The sequence below is a fragment of the Podarcis erhardii genome (assembly GCF_964252035.2).
Source record: "Podarcis erhardii genome assembly, chromosome: 13".
Classification (NCBI taxonomy): Eukaryota; Metazoa; Chordata; class Lepidosauria; order Squamata; family Lacertidae; genus Podarcis; species Podarcis erhardii.
In genome coordinates this window covers 14,070,075-14,089,930 of record NC_138502.1, presented here as the reverse complement: position 1 = coordinate 14,089,930, position 19,856 = coordinate 14,070,075, and the positions used below count along the sequence as shown (strand labels likewise).

At 45.4% G+C, this 19,856-nt stretch overlaps 1 protein-coding gene across 4 annotated transcripts; it reads left to right on the top strand.

Moving 5' to 3' along the window:
• Window positions 1-1,102: 1,102 nt before the first annotated feature.
• On the top strand, window positions 1,103-19,414 carry LOC309326448 (uncharacterized protein; the record flags this gene model as incomplete). Of its 4 annotated transcripts, none has more annotated exons than XM_081835188.1 (20): window positions 1,103-1,569; window positions 3,020-3,292; window positions 3,638-3,746; window positions 5,557-5,809; window positions 5,913-6,062; window positions 6,905-6,969; window positions 7,328-7,551; window positions 8,028-8,281; window positions 8,697-8,825; window positions 9,351-9,480; window positions 9,595-9,630; window positions 10,088-10,194; window positions 10,549-10,623; window positions 11,178-11,242; window positions 13,607-13,830; window positions 14,186-14,430; window positions 15,429-15,551; window positions 15,725-15,866; window positions 15,981-16,031; window positions 18,780-19,063. In XM_081835188.1, exons 1-20 carry the CDS (start codon window positions 1,152-1,154, stop codon window positions 19,061-19,063), a joined length of 3,357 nt encoding a protein of 1,118 aa, XP_081691314.1. In that variant the 5' UTR covers window positions 1,103-1,151. The 4 variants fall into 4 exon arrangements, with proteins under 4 accessions (XP_081691314.1, XP_081691315.1, XP_081691313.1 ...); XM_081835189.1 differs by having other exon boundaries at window positions 3,635-3,746; window positions 18,783-19,063; XM_081835187.1 differs by having other exon boundaries at window positions 1,104-1,569; window positions 3,635-3,746.
• Window positions 19,415-19,856: the final 442 nt, after the last annotated feature.

Here is a 19,856-nt window from a genome sequence, read left to right as displayed (position 1 = left end):
TGGGTGCAGAAATGGAATATTAATCATTGGAATAACTGAGCCAATTACCTATTCTAACACAGAATGTGCAGCGCGTGGCTGTTGAATCTGGTTAGAGAGAAGATTTTACCTGTTGCAATCACATGCAGAGATATGCTTGTACAGTGTTACCTCAGGTTACATACGCTTCAGGTTACATACACTTCAGGTTACAGACTCCGCTAACCCAGAAATAGTGCTTCAAGTTAAGAACTTTGCTTCAGGATGAGAACAGAAATTGTGCAGCAGCGGCGCGGCAGCAGCAGGAGGCCCCATTAGCTAAAGTGATGCTTCAGGTTAAGAACAATCTCTGGTTAAGAACGGACCTCCGGAACAAATTAAGTACTTAACCCGAGGTACCACTGTATGTTAAAAAATAATAATAATACTTGTTGCGTCACAAAACTTACCGGGGGACTCGGTGAAGGAGTTCCTCCAGCCCTTTGTGGTTCGGGAATTAGTAAGAACATCCCCCAAAGGAGAAAGAAACCCAGCCCTGGAGGGCGCAACAAAAGCGCTAGAAGCTGCCGACACGCATCTCAAGCCCACCCCCAATAAGAATCCTGGGAACCATGGTTTCCCTCGCACACGCGTCCCAGCACCCTTAACAAAATACAGCTCCCAGTATTGCTTTTTTTTGGGGGGGGGGTGCTTTAAATTCGCGAAGGACGAGGAGTTTCTTCTCGCACACTCACGCGTTTTCCTGTCCCACCGTCCGGGCGCTCATCCCGGCTTCAGATCCTGCGCAAAGAGAGAGCGAGAGAGCGAATTCTCTTCCCTTCGGAGAATTGCGCTTCGGAGTCCTTCCTCGAGGAACCTCTGGGCCAAGTTCTTCCAGCGCAGGGCTGGGCAGCAGGTGAGCTCGAAAGGTGAAGCGAAACCCCGCCCTCGAGTCTCCTGCAGCTGCTGGAGGGCAGGATCTTTAAGGAGAGTTTGCTCGCCAAAGGGAACAGAAAGAGGCGAGGAGAGGAGAGAGAGAGAGAGCCGGCGGCGCTCGGAGCGGGTTTTCCCGCTGCTGCCCTCGCGCCAAGCCTTTCTCCCCGGGGAGTTGGCACCCACTTCCCTTGGCAGATCTGGGTCTTTGGGTGGCCGCGTGGTTTCTGCTGCGCTGGGGCTGGCGGGGAAGGAGCGCGATGTCGAAGAAGATCGTCCTCAATCTCCCGGCTCTCTCCTTCACAGCTCCCCCCAGAAGGGGGGACGACAGGGGCAGCATTTTCCCCGCGACGCGGCTGCCCAAAGCGGGTCCCTCGCTCTTTCTGGAGCCGCAGCCTTGGGCGATTCACTGCGCCGCGCTCCTCCTTCTGGGCACCTTGCTGGACTTGCGGGACGAGGACTGGAGGAAATTCAAGGGCGAGCTGCTCAGATTCCCGGTCAAGGGGGGCGTCGTAAGAATCCCCAAAAGGTTGCTGAGGGAAGCCGATGCTCGGCAGCTCAGGGATCTACTAATCCACTACTATGGCGAGGCTTATGCCGTGGAAGTGACGGCGCTGGTGCTGCAGGCGATGGACTACAAGCCGCCGGTGGGCTCTCTCTTTGTTTTCATCAGGCTAAGTAAGGATCTCCGGAGAGGGGTGGATCCATCCGGCTGGTGGTGGTGACACCTCGGGGTTCTGTTTGTACTGACAGCACAGCTCCCTCCCATGGCTGTAGTCGCCCAGGGGTGGGGCAACTTTTCCAGCAAAGGCCAATGTTAGGCAGGGCCAGCAGTGAAAGGGAGCAGAATGATGGGTGTCAATCATTTTTACCTGCGGAAAGTGAGCTGGTATTTTCACACATCCCTCTGCCCTCCATCTAGACCAGAAAGAAGCATTATCGGAGCCAGTGGCGTAGCGTGGGTTGTCAGCACCCGGGGCAAGGCAAGTAATTTGTGCCCCCTAACCCATGGATTTGCGCCCCCTAACCCGTGGATTTGCGCCCCCTAACCCTAACCCCCAGATGTTGCGCCCGGTGCGGCCGGCCCCCCCTGCACCCCCCACGCTACGCCACTGATCGGAGCTAGGGCTGCCCCAAGAGAGTTTAGCGCCTGAGGGGAAACAAAAAAAAATGGCTTCCACTCCCCACCAGGGAAGAAGGAACATCAGGAACAAGGTGGGGAATAACGATCTGCATTGGGATCTGCTGCCCCTGTGGATCATGCCTCACCTTGCCTCAGGAGTGCGCCAGCCCTGATCGGAGCTCAAGGCCCCATTCCAGGAAGGCAGAGGCACCCCAGGAGGGTTTCCAGGCGGGGTCAGTGAGGGGTGTGGCCTGGGGAGCATTCCAAGGGCTTGAAGGAGGGGCCTGGAGGAGCCCATTTGGCCACAGGGCTTGAGACTCCCTGCTCCTAGATTAGCCTAGCCCCAAACTGCAGTAATAAGTAACAAAAAATATCAAGCTGAGATATTTTTAGTACATGCACTGTTTTCTATAGAAAGCTTCTGGCTGATGGCAGTAATTCTCAGTAGCTTTCAACAACCGGATTGCAAATGCTTAAGAAATTGCAAATACGGTATCTTCATCTTAGGATGCAGAGAACAGCAAAGAAACAGTTTACATGAATTTCTTGTGGTCCTTTGGCTTGAGGTTCAGATTTTCCCTTGTGGGGTCTACTTTTCTTTTCTTCATGCTTGAAGCCTGCAAATAGTTAAGAGGCATGTAAATTAAAAGAGTCTTCAGGCCTTCCTAACCCCCTTGGAGTGGTTTCTGTCTTCTGAGTCAGGCTGAATTGCTGGAATCATTGGAAATCATAGAAAGATGGAAAGCTGCCTTAGGGCACATTGGACCAGTTGGTCCAGCTCATTCCAAGGTTTTAGGCAGGAATATTTCCCAGCCCTATCTGGAGACTCCAGGGATTCAACCCGGGATCCTTTGTATGCATGTGATCTACCGCTGATCCACGGCCCTTTCCCACTTAGTGCTACCTATTCAAGGTTTTCCAACAGGAAGAGAAGGGGAAGGGGAATGTAGGAATGCTGGATTTTTTTCTGTTCAATACTGCTACTAACATCAATAATTCCAACAGTAAGGATTACACATTTATGCCTGCTGGTCACCCTGAAAACCTTGAAGGAGTCAGATCTGAAGAAGTTCAAGGATAAACTCAGCGTGTTCCCCTTCAAGGAAGGCTATGTCAGTATCCCCAAGGGGTTGCTGGAGGAAGCAAATCTTTGGGAGCTCACAGAATTGCTGCTTACATACTGTGCTGAGGATTATTCTGTGGAGGTGGTGTCAGAGGTGCTGAAGGCCATTGAATGTGAGCCCTTGCCAGAATGGCTCTTTCGTCTCATCGGGAAAGGTAAGGAACTTGGAAGGGAGAACACTGGCTGAGTCTGATGGTCTTCTTCTAGGAGTGGGGATGGGTGTAAAGGAAGCTTCTTAGACGGGCTTTGGGTGTGTCTGAAACCTGTGCAGCATTGTGAATATATATTCTGGACAAAATCAGAGCGAAGACTCTGAATCAGTATCTCTTCAAGTTTCACAATGATTTTATAAAATCAATGCCATCACAATATTATCTCTTACCCTTTACTTATATATGCCTCTTGGCCCTGATGGTTCTGGCAGAACTTCAGCTAGGCCATGGGTTTGATTAAGTAAAACTGTTTATGTGTACTCACTTTCTCAATATATCTAACAGCAGAGCAATCCCCTGAAAAGCATGTTTCAAGGCACCGGACAGCTGTAGTATTGTCTTCAAAAATTATTCAAGGTCTGGAGGAACTGCTTTCATCAGAAAGAGCCACCAAAGGGTAATTTCTACACTTTACTTAAGTGACTGAAGCCACCATTTTAGCAATGTGTTTTCCCCTCTCAGTTAACACTACATCAAACTACACTCTCAATGCAAAACAAATGCAAAACACTTTAATTTTAAACATTATACAACAAGAATGTTACTTGGCCAAAAATGGAAAGAGAAGAAGTCCAAGCAAAGGAAGAATGGATGCAAAAACTTATGGAATATGCAGAAATGGAGAAACTTACCGGAAGAGTAAGAAACCAAGATAACAAACTTTTTAATATAAAAGAATGGAAATGGTTTATTGAATATTTTCAGATAAATTGTAAACAGATAAAAACACTGGCAGGATTATTGTAATAACCTGCAGCTACATAAGAGTATATATAAGAGTAAAGAAGATAAATAAGTAAATTAAGTTAATCTGGATATGCAGAAAATATTAAAAAATAAATTGAAGGAATTGCAGAAAGAAGGGGAAGGAAGTAAAGTTTTTAAATGTCAAAATGATTGTAAAATCAGTGAAACGTATATATCTGATACACACACAGTGGTACCTCTGGTTATATACGCTTCAGGTTGCATACGCTTCAGGTTACAGACTCCGCTAACCTAGAAATAGTACCTCGGATTAAGAACTTTGCTTCAGGATGAGAATAGAAATTGTGCTCTGGCGATGCGGCATCAGCGGGAGGCCCCATTAGCTAAAGTGGTGCTTCAGGTTAAGAACAGTTTCAGGTTCAGAACGTACCTCCGGAACGAATTAAGTACTTAACCCGAGGTACCACTGTAAATATTATAAGTAATTTAGCAAGCTCTTCTGCTTAAAACAAATAAATGCTTTAGCACCAATTTAATAATTGTGTGTGTGCTTTTTAAAGGCAAAGGCTGCTTGGAAGAAAGAATATTTTTTAGATCACCATGTTGAACCTTTCCCTTTCCTGCCCACAGATGACTTTCTAAGTCAACCATTGGGCAGTAAAACCAAAGTGCATATTTTCTGCTGTAGCTGTCAGGCTGCCAGATACTTTTCAGGCCGACCTCACTCCACAACCATAAAGGTGCAGAGCTGGTGGAAAATAGTGAGCTGTGAAACAGGGAAGTCCGGGTCAGATCTTGCCTCTACAACGAAGCCACTGTGTGGACTGTTTCTCAGACTCCCTCATCCTGCCCATATAAAGATAATAATGCTAAGATAAGAACTAAAGATAAGAACTGACTGGGGTTGCTGGAAGAATATTTGAGGGAGTCCCATCAGATGTCAAGGAAGGAAATAAACAACTATCTGACTTTTAGAAGACATCTGAAGGCAGCCCTCTTTTGGGAGGTTTTTAATGTTTGATGTTTTATCATGTTTTTAATATTCTCTTGGGAGTCGCCCAGAGTGGCTGGGGAAACCCAGCCAGATGGACAGGGTATAAAGTTGTTGTTGTTGTTGTTGTTGTTGTTGTTGTAGAATAGAGGACAGCAGGGCAATCTTTTTATCCCTGAGGGTTGTGTGTGCAGGTGAGTAGTGTGTTGGGGGCTGCACACTTGCTCAGATACACCCACCTTCACAATTCTCATTCCCACTCTCTCTTACACACACCACTTTCCCCTCCGCTCATTTTACACGTACGCTTTTAGCTCCCTCTTCACCTGCTGGCACACCTGATTATGAAGGTGAAATTGCACAGCTTAAGGCTAAGAAAAGAAGGCAAGGTTCCCCAAGTCTTGGTGGGCCCCAAGGTCTGCAGTTGAGGGCTACCGATGGCCCTCTGGCTGCAAGTTGGCCACCTAACCAGGTTCTAGTTCTCCCCCTGCTTCTGTTTCTGCCACAGGTCATTGAAAAGATTCGCATTCTTTAGTGATGAGATGATCTGCAAGGGAAGAGAACAGTTGATTGAAATTCTTGAAGAGGACCTAGACTTCGTTTTGCACACCCTACACTCTTGCTCTGTCATCACACTACAAGAATACAAGGACGTTTACAAAATGGAGAAAGATTCTAAAGAGAAAATCAAAAAATTGCTAAGTATAATCCTGGAAAGGGGAGAGCAAGCTTGTTGTCGGTTCCTGGAATGTTTAGAAATGGTACGTCCAGCTTCTGTTCTGATCCAGTACTGGGTGGATTTGACTTCATGTCATTCTTATTCCTCAAGGTCATTTTTTGCATCTTTCTTCATTTTCACAACAGTCATATTGGTTTAAAAATAAAGTCCAGGTTTCTGACCAGTCAGTGCTGCAGTCTGAATCCCTCCTATTCAGAAAGGAAATGAGGAACCAGAAAATGGAGCATTCTGAAGATCCTGGAGAAAGCGTCATGTGCATCCAGTGTCCCAGCGAGGTAAGGGTTGTACTGGCTGCAGTGGCGTAGCGTGGGTTGTCAGCACCCGGGGCAAGGCAAGTAATTTGCGCCCCCTAACCCGTGGATTTTAGCAGGGGGCAGAGAGCTGCGAGTGCGAGCACCCCCCCAGATGTTGCGCCCGGTGCGGCAGGCCCCCCCTGCACCCCCACGCTACGCCACTGACTGGCTGCATCAAAACAGGGGGCTCCATGTGCTAATAAACCATGGCAAGTGGGCAATGGGCACTTATCACATTGTGTTTCTAGTTTAGTGTGAAATCTTCTTGCGTCACTCATATTTTGTGGGGGGTCCAGCTATTTGTTACATTTCAATCCTCCTGTTTCCCGGAGCTTAAATGTTTCTTCATTTGCATGCATTGTGGTACAGTACTTTCCAATATTGCCATGTCCACAGGTGTCTCCAGAAATAATTCTCTGGGTGAAAGGAGAGTGGGAGAATCTGGAATGGATGGACACCAAGTGCCAACCCACAGTGTCCCCTTCTTCCCCCTCATCTGTACTTAGGGAGAAAATGTTAATGGATGTTTGGGTTGTAGCCATGCTATAATCACCATAATGAGATATTTTGGAAGATTATATCTTCTTTTAAAGTTGTTTTTTAAATGGATCAGCAGTTCACACGGTGTTTCAGAATTCAGCACAGGTCAAATTACTATACTAAAAATGAATACAGAATGCAGTGGGTATAAAGAGCTTTTAGCAATGTGTAGCTGTGGGGTGGATCTCAAGAAGGGATCCTTGGTGTGGTCATAGTGGGTGTTTCCATTTTCAGAAAGGAGGAGGAATATGGTATCAATTCAGACAATTTATTCTTTGTTATAGGAGCTTCCAGGAAAGATAAGACCAGAGAAAGTTTGGGATTCACAAAGGAGCCATGAAACTTATAGGTGAGTAGTACTTCCTACCATCAGAGAATGTTTTCTGCATTGGTGATGCTCCCACATTGCGGTGCTCTGTAAGGCATACTCTGCTTGCCCCTGTGGGTGCACATCGCTGTGGAAGATGAGTAGTGGACATAAAGCATGTACCCCCTAACATAAATCCTGGCTACACCCATGCCACAGCAGAGTATCAGATGAAGAGCCAAAATTCCAGTCAATGCTGAACTGAAATACTGCTAATGATCATTATTATCAAGAGAGAACATTTGACATGACCCACAAATCGCTTATAAGAGTATCAACTGGAACAGTACAGGAAGCTGCAACAATCTCTTTCAACCCCTTTTGTCTTTCTCGCCTTCAGATTTTGCTTCACTGAGGCTGGCTCCTTCCTTTGCTGTTGTACTGACCTTATATTTAAGGTAAGGGGAGCTGTGACCATCACATACCACTTTGATTCATGGACTCAACACCTTCATGAATGGCAAATGATAGAGCTGGCTGTCGCTGGTCCTTTGCTCAACATCCGAGCGGATCCAGAAGAATCTGTGGCAGAAGTTCACTTCCCTCACTTCTTGTGTCTTACAGGTATGGTAGGAAGAAGAGCTTCCAAGAATAGAGTGGTAATATTCATTCCTATTTAAGATTCTTCCTTTTGTCTATCATGTACATTCCTTAATGGCTGAATAATGCTATGGGCTGGTTCAGTGGATCACAATGCTTTATCTGCCTTTTGTGGCTTCTTTTGATTTTGCAAGAATTCTGTCTTTTTGCAAGAATTCTGCTTTTTTCTTTGACTTACTATACTTTGTACTTACTGTATACTGTATTTTGTGCTGTAACTTGCTTTGGGAGGACATTGTTCTGTAATGCGGGCTTTTAAAAACACCTCTAGATTATGATAACAAAATAAACACTTAAGAACATAGAATGGGTCTGCTGGATCAGGCCAGTGGCTTGACTTGCATTAAACAGGAAGGGAGAAGGGGTGAGTTTTCTCACCCAAACTCAAGTCTAGAATATAGTGAAATGTTTGCCCATGTTTCCCTTGTGTTTCTTTTCAGGTAAAGACAGTTCCCATGTCTACATAGCACATTTTGTTGAAGGAAAGATGAGACTGAAGAAGCCAGATCACGTGCGGCCGTATCATGCTGTATTGAAAGCCCCACGCTTCTATACCTGTGGGGTCATCTTCAAAAAGGCATTGTTTAAGCGAAAGATAATGGTCCACGCCATGGCACTGCTCTATCAGGAGCTGGAAATCTCAGTCCCAAAATTCCACCTGTACCTCCTACCTAATGACTCTTCCCTAAGAAAGGTAACTGAGAATCTCCAACTCTGGTTTGTGTTCCAGGCAGGCTAGATTATTAGCCTGATTTTCATTATTAAAACAATGATACTATTAAATGTCTATTCTGTTGGAAATGCTGGGATGCAACTCAGTATGTGCTGAAGGCTGATGTAGCTGCATGGGTGAAAGTAGTTAGAGAGAGGACTCTCTAAGTTTTCCTAGACCTTCCTTTAACCTTTGCTGACCTTCCTTCAGGCTAGAGAGAAATTCTTTGGGTTGCTGACCTCTGCTTCCTTCTTCTCCATGCCATCCTTGGGAGAGGAGACATCTCTTCTGGATCCCTCTCTTTCCAAGATGCAGGAGTAAGCAAAGGGACCCCGTGTTCCATAGATTTGGTGTCTTCCTTTCATGCCTCCAAAGTGACCATGTTTGCCCCTCCCAGAATGTCTATAAATTTGAGGAAATGTGGCCTTCAAGGAGACTGCCAAAACCCTCTGGAGCACTCAAGCCTCTGAAGATTGGCTCTCGCGTCTTCATCCAAAGTTTAGATGGCATCACAGTCTGCCCTGAGGTAGGAGACCAGAGATGATTACAGGGGTTGTCTGGAGGGAACCAAGCCTGTGAGGTTTAACAATGTATGGAACCAAACCAGGATCCCTTCAGTCTTTTGTTCACCCCCTTTTGAATGGTGGGGAGGTGGGGGAATTACACTAGAAGTGTTGGGATGCATTTCAGCTTGCACTTGAGGCAGATGTGTCTGCATGGGGAAAGGGAGGCAGAGGAGGACAGAGACCTCCCTGTTTCCTAGATTGTCCTGTCTGACCTAACCTGTGCTGACGTCCTCTCAGGTGCTACACTGATATCTCATTTACCACTTCCTTTTTCTTTATCCTCATCTTGGTAATGGAGACATTTTTGGTGTCTCTCCTGTTGAGATGCAAAAACAACCATGGCTGTTTGCATCTCCTAAACCCAGAGTCTGAGTGTGATTATGCCCAGAGTAAAGTCTGCTAGTTCAGTTCAGCTTCTTCTCAGCATTTGGAGATAAAATGTCCATCAGTTAAGTCACATTCACACCTACAGAGCTTTCTCACAGGAACTGGAACTTCAATACATGGAGGAGCAGTTCCTCGAAATCAGTGCTGAATTCACGCAAGGCAAGCTCAACTTCAACCTGATAGAGAGGAGCACGAATGAACTGGTCTGGGAGGCCCATGTGAGGCAAGGTGAGCTTTGGCTGAGGGAGGACCACAAGGTTGGGCCATAGCTCAGGAGGCAGGATGGAAAGGACATCCCATCTACATGCCCTCTCTGACTGCCTCTTTCCTGGTCTCTTTCAGAGGAGCTGAAGTTTTCAGGCCCACATCCAGAACAAGGTCAGTAGGAGAGATGAGATGGCTCTACCACGAGGTTGACCAAGGCTGAGCTTTTGCTCTGAATGGAATAACAGCATTTTGGGGTTGGAACAGACTTTGGAAGTCACCAAGGCCAACCTGCTACTCAGTGTGCTCTCAACAACACTGAAGAAATCTTTTTTTTTTTAAGGATTAAGAGGATGTGTCTAAGATCATAGTGGGTAGTAGTGATCACCTGGTTTCTATTCAGTGTCTTAATTAGGTTACATAAGGGGGTATTTTCTGGTTTGCCTCAGGTAGAAAAATGTATTGGGCCAACCCTGAGCAAGAAACATAGTGTTAGCCACAATCCACACCAGAGGCGGATTTTGGGCAGTGAGACTAGTTCCTAGAGGGGTGCTGCAGGGCTTTGCAACTATAACCCTGCAAACCAACTTCCAATAGTCATAGCAGGCAAATAATTTTCATTCTTTTACAGCGCCAGACTCAGAAACCCCCTTATATGGAGGGGAACAAAGAAGCATGAAGATGGAGAACCCAGTAGGTTCTGGGGAGATTATCACAAGCAACTGGTGTCTCAGTGAGGTAAAGGGTGGGCATTATTCTCATTTGCATTGACCACCCATGATAATGAAGTCTATATTGGTACTTCTAACAGAAAGGTTCTGAATTTGAATTTCCTGTGCACTGTAAAAAGTCCTTGTCCCTCTTTAGGTATTTTTGTACATTAATTAATCATCTTGCTACTCGGCACTAATTGCTGGAGCCACAAGGCTGTTTCTAAACAGGTTGCTCCTAGTGCTTAAAAAAAATCATCAAAAACAAAGCATTGCATTTCTGCACAATTGCAATTATGTGATTCCAATTTCATGTGGAATCTTCTTGCCTTGCTGTGCTTACATTTAGTTGGGAATCATCTTGCCTTGCTCATATTTACAGAGGGAAGGAAGCATGAAGATGGAGAAGTTGGCCGGTCCTGGGGAAAGTGTCCTGTGTGGCCGGTGTCCCAGTGAGGTAAGAGGCCGACCTGTCTTGATGTGCATTTCCCGCCCACAGGAATAAGGTACACGTTGATATTTTTAACGTGAAGCCACTGAATTTAAATTTCTAGTCCCCTAAGGTTAGCAACTATCCCATCTTAGGTAATTATATACATATTTGCTATTCAAAGCTAGAGCCTGGTAGCAGGAAATAAGGCTGCATCTAAAGAGCTGTTTCCTTGTGCTACTAACTCATGGCGAGAGTCATTGCAATGCACACTTAGCACACTGTGCTTCCATTTAGTCGGGAATCATCTTGCTTCGCTCTTATCTTACGGGCGGTCCAGTTGATGTCACGTTTCAAATCGTCCCATATTTTCCAGTGCTTAAACACTTTCCATCTAAAAAGATCATTGCACTACTGCAGAACTCTAATGCTGTGATTCCAGTTTAGTGTGGAATCTTCCTGTGTCACATCTATTTTAGAAGGGTGTGGTCTCAAGGGTCTTAGGAACAGACAATAATGCCCCATTTCCAGATGGGATATGGATTCTGGCATCTACATGAATGATTATGGTTTCATTATAGGATCTTCCAGAAAAAATAAAACCAGAGGTGGTTTGGGACTCAGAAAGGGGCCACGAAGCTTACAGGTGTGTGATCTCTCTCTCTCACAATATCTATCATCTATCATCTATCTATCTATCTATATCTATCTATCTATCTATCATCTATCTATCTATCATCTATCTATCTATCTATCTATCTATCTATCTATCTATCTATCTATCTATCTATCTATCTATCATCTATCTATATCTATCTATCTATCTATCTATCTATCTATCTATCTATCTATCAGTCATCTATCTATAGCTGTCATCTATCTATCTCTATCTCTCTCCCCTCCCTCCCCTATGAAACATTCTCCCCTCAGGGAGTGGTTTGTACTTTGAATTGTCCAACAGAGTCCAACAGTGTGGGTCTCACTGTCATCACATATGGTGGTTCTCAGTAAAACTTATGGAGAGTACATCTGTGATCTGCATATTGCAGTGAACGGTCAGATGTGGTGGACAAATTCTCTTTGAAGGAAGCTTAACCACCATGCCTGATGTCTTCACTGAGGAATTCCTGGGTTCCATGGAGCAGAGCTGGAAAAAACATTACATTGAAGAACTGCTGTTGCTAACTTCCAGTTGTATATATCCCGCCCCCTTTTCAGGTTGATGTATCATCAAAAGAAGGATGCAGAGTTTGAGAAAGGTGAAAAATCTGGAGTCTGGATTTTTGGAGGAATTGTTGTTTCCATTAAAAATATCCCACCTTTCTCCCAAGGGGTTCAAGGTGGCATGCATGGTTTTCCCCTCTCCATTTCCCCCTCACAACAACTCTGTGAGGTACTTTAGGCTAAGAGGCAGTGACTGGCCCAAGGTAACCCAATGAGCTTCTTGAAGGAAGGGAGTCATTTCAGCTCCTCTTGTCCCCTGTCCCTTCCTTGGCATTATTGCCATTGCCCCAAAATCAATTTCTCTTGTTCTTCTCTACTAGTTTTTGTGGGATGTAATCCACCAGAGCAGTCAAGTACAACATTACCTGTTTTGCTAGAGTGGACATGCAGGGGAATGTTGGGTCCAGCCAGCTGAATTTCCTGTTGCACTTGGCTGGAGCATCCTTCCTCTTGCATGTGACTAGCAGGTGGTTGTGACCTTGCCAGACCTGATAAGAGGCCAACTCATGCACCCCTCCTCTCTCTTTCACCTTTCATCTTCGACCTGCTTCCAGCTTGGACTGCACTGCTGGCTCTCAGCCAGCAGTAGCACTGGGTTATTCCCCAATATGGGGTAAATGCACATTTAAGCCTGCCTTCAGGATTCCCACTGTGTTCTCCTTGAATGTAAGTAAACTACTTTTTAGCACTTATGAATAAGACTGCAGTGTCTTTATTCTTTTAGGAGCGATTAAAGGGGTCTTTAATCAGCCAATCTAGCAGGTCAAAGTCCAAGTAGATAAATAGGTACCACTCCGGCGGGAAGGTAAATGGAGTTTCCATGCGCTGCTCTGGTTTCGCCAAAAGTGGCTTAGTCATGCTGGCCACATGACCCAGAAAAACTGTCTGCGGACAAATGCCGGCTCCCTTGGCCAGTAAAGTGAGATGAACACCGCAACCCCAGAGTCGTCTGCGACTGGACTTAACTGTCAGGGGTCCTTTACCTTTACCTAAAGGGGTCTTACCAGGAATAATAGAATACATCTCAATCTGGACACTGCCAGATTGAATTGCCTATTATCTTAAGAGACTCACACGAGTCTGCAACCAGTTTCTGCTGCGTAAAAGGGGAATGCACTTTGCTATGTAAAGAAACTTCCTAGCGCAAGTTAGGGTATTAATAATCAATATATCCTCTCTTGCCATCCTCAACATTCCTACACTTTGGTTCAACAACCCAAATGTCAGCTTGTTGTTTAGTCGTTTAGTCGTGTCCGACTCTTTGTGACTCCCTGGACCAGAGCACGCCAGGCACTTCTGTCTTCCACTGCCTCCCACAGTTTGGTCAAACTCATGCTGGTAGCCTTGAGAACACTATCCAACCATCTCATCCGCTGTCGTCCCCTTCTCCTTGTGCCCTCCATCTTTCCCAACATCAGGGTCTTTTCCAGGGAGTCTTCTCTTCTCATGAGGTGGCCAAAGTATTGGAGCCTTAGCTTCAGGATCTGTCCTTCCAGTGAGCACTCAGGGCTGATTCCCTTAAGAATGGATAGGTTTGATCTTCTTACAGTCCATGTCAGCTATTCAAAGGCAAATTTAGGGGAGCACAGCCAGTTTAGTCGCACTGGGTGTGGAGCATCAGGGTCTCTGCAGGAGATGCCACAACTATTATTCAGAATGGAGTGCGAGAGACATGGGTAAGGTGCTGAATTTTGGCATTGCCCAGGGAGCTGCTGAAATTTGAGATCCCAGGGTACACCGAGTGGGGTCCCCTTTTCCTTTTTATCTTTCTCTTTGTGCCATTCAGAGTGCGCTCCACTGAGGCTGGCTCCTTCCATTGCGGTGATACTGATCTCATATGTGAAGTGAAAGAAACTGTGACCTTAACATACTACTTTGATTCATGGCCAAAGCTCCTGGAAGAACAGAACACTGAGGAGTTGCATGTCGCTGGCCCTCTGTTCAGCTTTAAGGTGGATGCAGCAGAGGCTGTGGCAGCCATTCACATCCCTCACTTCTTGTGTCTTGAAGGTATGGCAGGGAGGAGGTTTTCCAGCATTATAACCATAATAGGAGGAATCCTAAATGTCCATTGATGTTTCCAGAATGCTATGGGGATAGCAGTGTGGGTTCAAGAGGTCAGGAGTGCTGGCATACCAGACTTTGGTGATTTGTTTCAATTTTTCAAAATGTTCCAACAGTGCTGTTTTATTATTTTCTTTGATTTGCATTCTGTTGTAAGGTGCCATGCAAGCATATTGTCATGTGAAATGGTGTTAAAAACCTCTTAAATGACAATGAGAAAATGAATACTTGCATGAAATAGGGAGGGTTAAGTGATGATATTTTTATCACTTTCCCACTGCGAACATGTTTGTCTTTTCAGGTGAAGACAGTTCCCATGTCTACATTGCACATTTTGTTGAAGGGGAGATGAGGCTGGAGAAACCAGACAGAGTGGAGCCTCACCATGCTGTGTTGGAAAACCCCAAGTTCTCTTCCCTTGGAGTCATTTTCAAAAAGTGGTTTAAGCAAAAGATCAACACTGTCGTACTGCTCTATCATAGGCTTCAGCTGGAAACGCCAACATTTCACCTGTACCTCCTGCCCAATGACCCTTCGATAATAAAGGTAACTGGGAACTTCCAAGTCTGGTATTCCCAATTGCCTGGATCATTTGCTTGATCATATTAACCCCAACTATACACAGTTGTTGGACTTGATCTCTTCTACCCAACATCAACATGCCAGTAGAGAGAAGATTAACAAGTTGCCCACTGCTGGGTTACTTAGCTTCCCACCACCACTGTTGTTTTAAAGTGATTTTTCCAATATTGAAATACACCCTTTTCCTTTGTTAGCCAGCCTGCTTGCTAGAGGCCAAATGTCCTGTCTGGTTCTCTAAACAAATGGGTTGTCACTGACTTGTGAAAGCCCTAAGCACATTCTCCTGGAAGCCTTCTTGAAATCAGTAACACTTCCTTCAGAGTAAATGTATTTAGCAATGAACAAATACTGCTTCGTTCATTAAGGAATCAGCTTGGTAGTTACGAGCCTTCTCAGATAACTCCTGAGGAAAAACATTCTTCCTGATTTGCAGTGTTGGCACATAGGATATAAAGCACACTATCATATTGCCTTCTCAGTTTAAATTTTTCCTTAAAATGTATTCTTATGCTTCATTCAAATCATGAAGTTTCATGGCTTCTGTGGTTTCCTGCATGGTCTCATCAAGAGAAGATGCAGGTGGACCCGGGATTCATGGTACCTCTTGGCCACTTCATAGTTCAGGCTGCCCAGTCCAAGAGCCTTGGCTTCCTTCAGTTCCTCATGAGGCCAGGAAATCTCTGCTCCACATTTTAGTTTCTAGTGCGATAGTGGTTTAATTTTATTTATATTGCATATGGAGAATCTGTGTCTCTGCAGGTGTTCTTGGACTATGAAACCCATCATCCTTGGCCCATGCTTGTTGGGGAGGATATGAGTCCAACAACATCTGCAGGGCATCTGGTTCCCCATTCCTGCATTACCTGGTGCTACAATGCCAAGAATGTTGTAGGCATCTAGTCTTCCAAAAAATTTGTTCCCTCTCTGCGTATGTCAAAAGTGACTTTCTTTACCCTTCCCAGGCAGTTGATAAGCGTGAAGTAAATTCAAAGAGAATAGAGAAACCCCCTGTGACCCTGAAACCTCTGATGATTGGCTCTCAGGTCTCTCTTAGTACTCCAGAGGATGTCACAGTGAATCCTGAGGTGAGACATGAAGATGATGGTGGTTTTTTGCTGGGGCAGAACCAAGACTGTGAAGTCTGAGAATGGGAGAAAATCAATCGGGATCCTTCTTCACCCTTTAATTTGACTCCCTTGCAATGGTGGGTTGGGCCAAACCAGATTCACACCTACAGAGTTTTCATTCTTTCCCACAGGAACTTAATTTTCAATACCTGGATGCAGAGAAACTGCAGCAGTACGTAGAACTGTCTGCTGAACAAATGCAAGAGAAGTTCAACTTCTACCTGATGAAGAAGGGCACGACTGAAGTTGTTTGGAAGGCCCATTTAAAAAAAAGTGAGTTTTGAACAAGGGATGATCGTGAGGTTGAGTCATATCTTGGGAGGCAGGATGGAAAAGGACCACAGGTCACATTCCCTCTTTGACTGACTTTTTCTTCTTGATTTTCAGATGAGTTAACTTCAGGACAGATGGATTCTCCTATTATACACCCAGCCCAAGGTCAGCAGGTTTTAATTGTTTCTTTCATTGTACTTCCCAATAGCAAGTGCTGGTGATACAGTAGAACATACACTGCACAAAAATGAAAAATATTTTTTTGTACAGTGGTACCTTGGTTCTCAAATGCCTAGGTTCTCAAACGCCAAAAACCTGGATGTAAGTGTTCTGGTTTTTGAACAATTTTCAGAAACCGAACGTCTGATGCGGCTGTCAGCTATTGTTTCTGGGGTGCCTGCACCAAACAGAAGCTGCGCCTGGGTTTTCAAACATTTTGGAAGTTAAACGGACTTCCGGAATCGATTAAGTTTGGCACTTTTTGTTTCTGCTATCTATTTTGCATTTTGGTTTTTGAGGCTTTTTCGGTTAATTTGTTTTTGTGACTGTGTGGAACCCAATTCAGCTACTGATTGATTGACTGAGTGAGTGAGTGACTGCAGAAATGGATAAAAGCCCCCCATTCAAACAATGGCTATCATCAGTGCAGGTAAGAATTTTTTTAAAAAAATAATTATCATCTACAATACTGTCTTTTTTTTTTATAGTACAGTACATTGATTATTAGGGGCGCGGGTGGCGCTGTGGGTTAAACCACACAGCCTAGGACTTGCCAATCAGAAGGTTGGTGGTTCGAATCCCCGCAACGGGGTGAGCTCCCGTTGCCCGATCCCTGCTCCTGCCAACCTAGCAGTTCGAAAGCCCGTCAAAGTGCAAGTAGATAACTAGGGACCGCTCTAGTGGGAAGGTAAACGGTATTTCCGTGTGCTGCTCTGGTTCACCAGAAGCGGCTTAGTCATGCTGGCCACATGACCCAGAAGCTGTACGCTGGCTCCCTCGGCCAATAAAGCGAGATGAGCGCTGCAACCCCAGAGTCGGTCACAACTGGACCTAATGGTCAGGGGTCCCTTACCTTACCGTACCTTACCTTACCTTACCTTACATTGATTACTGCTTTCATTTTATGGACCAATGGTCTCATTAGATAGTAAAATTCATGTTAAATTGCTGTTTTAGGGGTTGTTTTTAAAAGTCTGGATTAATCCGTTTTGCATTACTTTCTATGAGAAAGTGCATCTTGGTTTTGGAATGCTTTGGTTTTGGAACCGCCTTCTGTAACGGATTGAGTTTGAGAACCAATGTACCACTGTAACTTTATTCAACAACCTTCTTAGACAAGGTTGTCTGGGCTTATTGTTTTGTTTGGTGCCAGATGAAGATCTTTCAACTCACCTAGGTTTTTAAGAACATTTTTCACCCAGATGCAACTAACCTGACATGGCATCAGAAGGGCTCCCACTAATGCAATGGGACTTTCTCCTCAATATCCACCTTGTCCCTCTCGCTCAAGTCCTCTCTGGAGGGTCACAATAATCCGCAGAACACAGTTCAGAGGAAAACTAAGAGAATTGTTCCATCTGGCAAGCAGAACAGCTTTTGCTGACATTAATCTCCTCACTCTAAGTTTTACAGTGTGAGCTTCTCAATTTTAAAATGAGTGGCAGTTCTTAAAATATGAACTGTTACTTGCTCATGTTGTCATTTGTTATGAAGTGATACTGTAAGCATAATTCATAAATCTGTGAGACAACGTTCTATAACTTTGTCTTCTTCCAAGGACAGAGACCTTGTGGATAAGGTTTTCATGGCATCATAACAACAACAACAACAACAATAACAACAACAAATTTTATTTATATCCAGCCCTCCCCGGCCAGGACTGGGCTCAGGGTGGCTAACATCAAAGTATATAATACATTAAAACATAAAGTCAAACAATCGATTAAAATACAGCTTAAAATCAAGTTAAGATCAGAATTATGGCAACCCATGAATTATAACTATAGGGGTTGGGGATATTAAGTGCTCACCAGGCCCAGTTATTTGTATTGGTCTTATATGAGCCGTTGGAGGAGTGAGAGAGGTCACTTTCATGCAGGGTCTTGTAAAAAGAGGGGGGTCAGACTAGGCCCAGACCAAAGGCCTGGAGGAACAACTCCATCTTGCAGGCCCTGCAGAAAGATGTCAACTGCCACAAGGCTCTGGTCTCTTGCGACATAGCGTTCCACCAGGCTGGGGCCAGGGCTGAGAAGGCCAGTCTAACCTCCTTGAGGTCTGGGACCTCCAAGGTGGTATTGTTTGTGGACCGTAAGGTCCTCCATGAGGCATACCAGGAGAGGCGGTCCCGTAAGTACAAGGGTCCTAGGCCTTATTGGGATAGTGGAATTTGGATAGTGAGGAAAATTGCCTCTGTGGAAGAAAGCTGGGTTCAGTAATGATAACAACAATAATAGAAGCATAGAATTTGTAGAGTTTGGAGGGATTCCAAGTGTCATTCAGTCCCACTCTCTATCAATTCCTGGGCTTTAAAGTAAGAAAAGATAAAGCTAAATATAATACTATGTGAAATACAGTAGTAATGAATTAATTGCCTGACAATTTGCTGTCGTTTATGATACCCCAAATTATGATGCCACCTCACTCTCCCTAATGGTAGGGCTGGCCCCAGCCTTGGCTCCCTTCCAACAGCTCTCACTTATTTCAGTTTTATACTTCTTCAACAGTTATGGCTTTGCCCAATAAATTCTGGGAATTTTAGGCAGGGGAGCTAGTAGGAATGCTCTGTTCACAATCCCTCCCCTCATAGAACTACAATTCCCAGGGCATGGAGGAAGAGGGAATGAGTTGGGGAACCAGTCTTGAGCCTGCAGTGTGAACCTATAGCAAGATTTCCATTCTTTCTCTCTTTCCCAGTAGGGCCACAGTTTCCAAACTCTTCCAAAGTGCACTTCATTGAGCGGCACAGGGAGGTGCTAATCCAACGGACCGTCCCAGTGGAACCAGTATTGGATAGTTTGCATGGCTCTGTCCTCAGTGAGGAGCAATACCAAAAAATCATTGCCCAGGAAACTAACCCAGACAAGATGCGAGAGCTCTACAAGCTTGTGCCAAGCTGGGACCTCTGGTGCAAGAATAAGCTGTATGAGGCACTGAAGACCAAAAATGCACATCTCGTGAAAGACCTGGAAGGGCAATGAGGCCCCAAGGGAAGGCAGAAGACAAGACCCTTTTCAAGGCACCAGAAATCCACCTCCTTATTGCCAGGGGACTCCTGAAGACAAAGCCGTACCATGTATTTTCCCAAGCACTTACATGCATACCCTCCAATATTCCCATGATAAGAACTGGAGTGTCATTGGAGGAGGCTGTTCTCTACTCTGTCAAGTATGTCACCCCTTTGCTCCCTTAGGCAGTTGCCCAGATACCATTCTCATCCCCACCTCTCTATGACGTTCTGCTGTAGACTGAGGGGCACTCTCACAAGGAGCTGTAGCACCCCCGCTCCCTACGATCAGCTTTATTTCTCTCCCCCACTCTCCCCCCACCCTCGTTCGGGCCTTCAGCTTTGTTGGTGCTGATGTCATTGGGAGTGGACACTGGTGGGTGGGGTTGTGCGACGCTCCACTGTCACCTCATTCTCCTTAGAACTACTGTGTGAGGAAGAGAGAGTGAGACTGAAAGCCTCCACAGCTGAGCTACGGTTGGGTCTCATGAGCTTCCATCACTCCAAGGATGAGGAGGAGGAGGAGGACGACGATGACGACAACAACAACTTCACACCACAACCGCAGCCCTCACTGGCCACCATCCATCAGCACAAAGTTGAGTTGCGGAGCCTCTTGCAGCTGCTGCCCAAACCTTCTCAAGGTTTCATTATCCTCCTCCTTGTACATTTTACTTCCGACGATGGAGCGGTGACCCCAGAGGCGGCATGGCTCTAGGACTGCCACAGTGGCTCAGGTGCCTGCAGGCTCCGTGCTGCCCAAAACA